This window comes from Tinamus guttatus, unplaced genomic scaffold (assembly GCF_059628265.1).
Source record: "Tinamus guttatus ecotype Peru unplaced genomic scaffold, ASM5962826v1 Tinamus_guttatus_pri_ptg000332l, whole genome shotgun sequence".
NCBI lineage: Eukaryota > Metazoa > Chordata > Aves > Tinamiformes > Tinamidae > Tinamus > Tinamus guttatus.
In genome coordinates, this window is record NW_028288866.1 from 1,842,549 (window position 1) to 1,847,995 (window position 5,447).

Genomic DNA, 5,447 nt, shown 5'->3' on the forward strand with positions numbered 1-5,447 from the left:
GGGGCGCGATGTGGCGGGCGCTGCGCGGCGCGGGGTGAGTGCGGGCCCGGGACCCCCCCCCGGGGCTCTTTATTTTATTTTATTTTGTTTTATTTTGTTTTGTTTTATTTTATTTTGTTTTGTTTTATTTTGTTTTATTTTATTTGTTTGTTTCCCGTTTCGGGTGTTTTTCGGCCTCGGGGGCCGTAGCCCCCGCGCGCTCCGCCCCGGAGCGGCGACGCGGGCCGAGCCGGGACCCCCGCGCGCGGTTCCGCCGCTCCCCGCGGCCACGTGCGGGCGCGGGGAGGCCGCGGCGGCGGTTCGGGCGGCCGGGCCGGCGCCGCGCTCGGGGCTCGGGGCTCGGGGCTCGGGGCTCGGGGTTCGGGGCTCCCGGTGCTCGGGGTTCGGGGCTCGGGGCTCGGCTCCGGCGGGGCCGCCGGCACCGCTCTCCTCCCCCGCAGGCGGCGATGGCGGCACCGCGCGGCCGCGCTGGACGTGAGCAACGAGCCCATCCTGGAGTTCGGCGCGGGCAGCCCCGAGCGCGCCGCGCTGCAGCAGGTGACGGGGCGGCCGGGGCTCCCGGGGCTCCCGGGGGCGCCCGCCCGGCCCCGCTGACGCCGCCGCCGCCGCCCGCAGGCGCTGGCGGAGCTGCGCGGCCGCACGGAGCCCGTGCCCTGCGTGGTGGCGGGCCGCGAGGTCTGGACCGCGGCCGTGCGCTACCAGCTCTCGGTGAGTGCGGGGAGGCCGCGGGCGGCCGCGGCGCCGGCCCCGCGGGGCGCTCACGGCGGCGCCTCTCGTCCCCGCAGCCCTTCAACCACGCGCACAAGGTGGCCAAGTTCTGCTACGCTGACAAGGTGAGCGCCGCGCGGGCCGCCCCGCGCCCCCCGTCCCTGCGGCCGAGCGGGGCCCGCAGCTCTCCCGCCTGCCCCGCAGGCGCTCATCGACGAGGCCATCGCCGCTGCCCTGGCCGCCCGCACGGAGTGGGACCTCAAGCCCGTCGCTGACCGGGCCCAGATCTTCCTCAAGGCGGCCGACCTGCTGAGCGGCCCGCGGAGAGCCCAGGTGCTGGCCAAGACCATGGTGGGGCAGGTGAGCGGGGCAGCGACGCGGACGGTGGCGGCGGGACCCCCCCGGTGCCCACGAGCCCCGCGGTCCGTCCCCCCGTCCCCTCTCGTGTCCCCCTCCCGCGCAGGGCAAGACCGTCATCCAGGCGGAGATCGACGCAGCCGCCGAGCTCATCGACTTCTTCCGCTTCAACGCCAAGTACGCCATGGAGCTGGAGCAGGCGCAGCCGCTCAGCGCGGACGACAGCACCAACAGCCTGGTGTACCGGGGGCTGGAGGTGAGCGCGGGGGTCCGGCACCCCGGAGCTCCCTTTGGGACCCCAGGAGCGCCACGACGCCGCTCCCCGTGCCCGTCCACAGGGCTTCGTGGCAGCCGTGTCGCCCTTCAACTTCACGGCCATCGGCGGGAACCTGGCGGGCGCTCCGGCTTTGATGGTGAGCTGGGACGGGGAGCTGGGAAATCCTGGGAAATCCCAGGGGCAGCAGGCGGCAGATGTGTGCGGAAAGCTCGCGGTACTGGGTGGAAGTCAGTGCCCGGGCAAGGGGTGTTTGAACGTTTTGCTTGCCGGGATAACTGCATGGATTGATACAATTAATGGGCTCTTTCCTCCCTATTCCTCCTTGCGACTCTTGGGCTCCTCGGGGCTCTTGGTGGCCTGGGTGGCTTTCTCGCTGCCCTGGCTGCCTCCCGCCGCCGCAGGGCAACGTGGTGCTGTGGAAGCCGAGCGACGCGGCCATGCTGGCCAGCTACGCCGTGTACCAGGTGCTCCTGGAGGCCGGGCTCCCACCCAACGTCATCCAGTTCGTGCCGGCCGACGGGCCCGTCTTCGGCGACGCCGTCACCTCCTCCGAGCACCTCTGCGGCCTCAACTTCACCGGCAGCGTGCCGTAAGTGCGGACGGGATCCACCCGTCCCTTCCCGGCGGCACCGCCGCGCTGCCGCTGTCAAACCCGTCTCGAGTGGCAAATGCCACGGTCCGATGAGCGTCGTGCTCTGAAGGTGGGAAGCTCATAAATTAGTATTAGCAGCTGGGCCTCCTGGCGGGACTTTATTAGCATTTTTATTGTTTTGCAGCCAAGGGTTTTGTCACAGTAAGAATGAAAAAAAGAAGGGGGGGAAGGAGGAGAAGGGGAAACTTCTGCTGGACTCTTTCTTCCCTGCGACCCTGACACCGCTGGCAAACTCTCGGTTGTTTGGCAGTGCCCATCACCTTGGTGTCGGGGGGCCTCTCCTCTCCTTGCAGCGTGGCCCTTCCTTCGGGGCTGGGTCTGCGGGTTTAGCACAGGCTCCGAGACCTGGACTTGCCTTTTCCATGCTTCCCTTGTGTCCAAGGAGCTCCCATCCAGCTCCTGTCTTCTCTTCCAGGACTTTCAAGCGTCTCTGGAAGCAGGTGGCTGAAAACCTGGACCGGTACCGCAACTTCCCGCGTCTGGCCGGAGGTAGGTGGAGGACACGGAGCCCCGGGGAGGAGCCGCGGGCGCTCCAAGGTGCCGAAAGGCGGTTGTGCCCGGGACGCTTCCCCACTCGCCGCTTCCTCCTCCCGTGGAGAGCAGAGTGCGGCGGGAAGAACTTCCACCTGGTGCACAGCTCGGCCGACGTGGCCAGCGTGGTGAACGGGACCCTGCGCTCGGCCTTCGAGTACGGCGGCCAGAAATGCTCCGCTTGCTCCCGCCTCTACGCCCCGGACTCGCTGTGGCCCCAGATCAAAGAGAAGCTGCTGGAGGAGCACGGGAAGATCAAAGTGGGAGACGTGAGTGGAGCTGCTGGGCTGCTGAAGGGCTTTGCGGCTCAGCGGGTGGCTGATGGGATTAGAGACTGCGGTAACTGGCTACTAATTCCCATTGAAGGGAGCTTTTTATCCACTGCTCCCCCCTCGCCCCTCTGCCGGCCCCCCCACCCCCAGCCTCGTCATCTTTTTTTTAGTGATTAGAAATTAACTTGTAGCCTGGTCCGCAGGAAGGATTGTGCAAGCGGCTGAATAGCGCGGGGTAATTGAAAAGGTGGGGGTGTCCCTGCCGAGGGCTGCGCGCGGAGCGGGAAGGGGCCGTCCGGGAGTCCCGGCGCCCCCGTTTGGGAGCTGCCATCAGCGGGGTCTCCTCTCCTCCTCCCACAGCCTGCCCAGGACTTCGGGACCTTCTTCTCAGCGGTGATCGATGACAAGGTGAGCGCCGTGTCCTGCCTCTGCTGAGGAGCAGCGCCCTCATGGTCAATGATTAGTCCGGATCTTGGCACTGGCGACACGGGGCATGTCGCATTCCCAAAGTGCTGCATCCCTTTGGCACTACCCCTCTTGAAAAATACTTTTCCTGGTGGGAAAGCATCATCTGCCTAAGGTTTGGAGCATCCAGGACTGCAGCTCTGGCTCCCAGCCCTGCAAGAGCAGCAGGGAGAGCAGTGCAAGTGTGAAGGGCTGCCCGAACACCACACTCCTCCTCACTGTATTCCCGTGTCCCTCACCATGGAATCCTTCATACCTGGCCTGGCATCTATAGTGCAGCGACTGCTCCTCTTATGGCAGTTTCAAACAGTGAAAAGTGCCTTATTTATTTTATTTTTGCTGAGAAAGTGTCCTAGACGTAGAATCTGGTGTTCCGGGACTGTATTTGGAGCGCTTGGCCCTCTCGAGCTAGGAGAGAGCTGAGAGCCGGGTAGCGACCGCCGCGTCCCCCCGGCCCCGCTCCCTCCTGGTTCCCTCTTCCAGGCCTTTGCCCGCATCAAGAAGTGGCTGGAACACGCCAAGACGTCCGCCAGCCTCACGGTGCTGGCGGGAGGCGGCTGCGACGACAGCGTGGGCTATTTCGTGGAGCCGTGCATCGTGGAGAGCAAGGACCCCCGGGACCCCATCATGCGGGAGGTGCGAGCGGCGCCCGCGGTGTCCGCGCGCGCGACGGGGCGGCCGGGGCGCCGCTGCGTCCCCCTCGCTGCAGCCCTGGGTGCGCGGGGCCGCGCTCTGACTCCTCCGCATCCTCAGGAGATCTTTGGGCCCATCCTCACGGTGTTCGTGTACCCCGAGAAGCGCTTCCAGGACGTGCTGGAGCTCGTCGACACCACGACGCCCTACGGCCTCACGGGGGCAGTCTTTGCTCGGGAGAAGTGAGTCCCAAATCCGCTCGCCCTTTCCCTGCTGCTCTCCTGCAGCTCCAGTGGGAAGGAGAGGGCTGCCTGCTCCCAATGGGCTTTTTTGGGATGGGAAACCAGGGCCAGAGCGGCTGGGAGGATGCACCTCCAGCTGCTGGCCCTCCTGAGTGCTGCCCAGAGCCAGGGCAGTCTTTTGTGCTGCTTTTTTTGGGGAAAAACCTCGGCTGAGTGTGAAGCAGAAATTCATGATGAGGCTTTAATTTCTTCTTTTTAAAGAAACAAGTGGTTAAGAGGAATAAAACTTGTTAGACTTGATGATTTTTAAGTTAGCTTGGCTTTTGCATGTACATAGAGTTAGCTTTACCTCGTAGCAAAACACTTAAATGCAGGAGAGTAACTGGAAAAAAAATATGCAGTTGCAATTATTTAAGCTGTTTTCTGGGCCATCTTTGGAACGTCTTTGGGAGGCACTTTGCATGAGGTGCTCCATGCACCTTGCTGACCCAGCTGTTTTTGTTCCTCGCAGGAGCGCCATCGAGGAAGCGCGGAGGCGCCTGCGGAACGCCGCCGGCAACTTCTACATCAACGACAAGTCGACGGGCGCCGTCGTGGCCCAGCAGCCCTTCGGGGGCTCCCGCGTCTCAGGTGAGAGGGGAAAACTCCTGCACAGGAGACGAGAGCGGCCGCCCCGGCCTCCGCCGCGCGCTCACGGCGGCCGCTTTTGCTCCCGCCGCAGGAACCAACGACAAACCCGGCGGCCCCCACTACATCCTGCGCTGGACGTCGCCGCAGGCCGTCAAGGAGACGCACGCGGCGCTGCCCCACTGGCGCTACGGCTACATGGGCTGAGGCGCGCGCCCGCCGCGCCGCCCCGCGCACAACCTGCGGCCTCCCCGCCGCAGCCTCGGGAAAGCACTTACAGCCACTCAGCTGCACTGCAAGGAACGGAGATTTTTATTTTAGAAAAAAATCTGTATTAAATGGATAACTCAAAAAAAAAAAAGTAAGTCTCTGATTTCTTGTTTGTGGGAGCGTCCTGGGGAGCTGCGCACTGTCCTCACGCTCAGGAAAACCCTGGCTCTGGGGGCAAAGGCTGGATCCCAGCGGCTGGATCCCTCCCAATTGCTCTGCCCTAAATCTGCAAGGGAGTGAGACCACTGCCATGTGATTTTTCCCTCTAGTTAAGAGGGGAAATGCATGTGGAAGGAAGCTTTAATCCCCTACTAGGCAAGAGGATTCACATTTAATATTATCATCTCCAGGCTTAATAGCAGCGTGCCTCCAGGCTCACACTTGTTCCTGGTGAGAGGGGAAGAGGAAAGAGG

General features: G+C 63.8%; 1 protein-coding gene across 1 annotated transcript; it reads left to right on the forward strand.

Moving 5' to 3' along the window:
* Window positions 1–4,995, forward strand: ALDH4A1 (aldehyde dehydrogenase 4 family member A1). Its single transcript, XM_088529602.1, has 15 exons — window positions 1–34; window positions 441–537; window positions 616–708; window positions 786–833; window positions 913–1,068; window positions 1,172–1,321; window positions 1,404–1,478; window positions 1,744–1,931; window positions 2,410–2,483; window positions 2,598–2,794; window positions 3,158–3,205; window positions 3,746–3,898; window positions 4,016–4,137; window positions 4,649–4,767; window positions 4,859–4,995. Exons 1-15 carry the CDS (start codon window positions 9–11, stop codon window positions 4,969–4,971), a joined length of 1,659 nt encoding a protein of 552 aa, XP_088385728.1. The 5' UTR covers window positions 1–8; the 3' UTR covers window positions 4,972–4,995.
* Window positions 4,996–5,447: the final 452 nt, after the last annotated feature.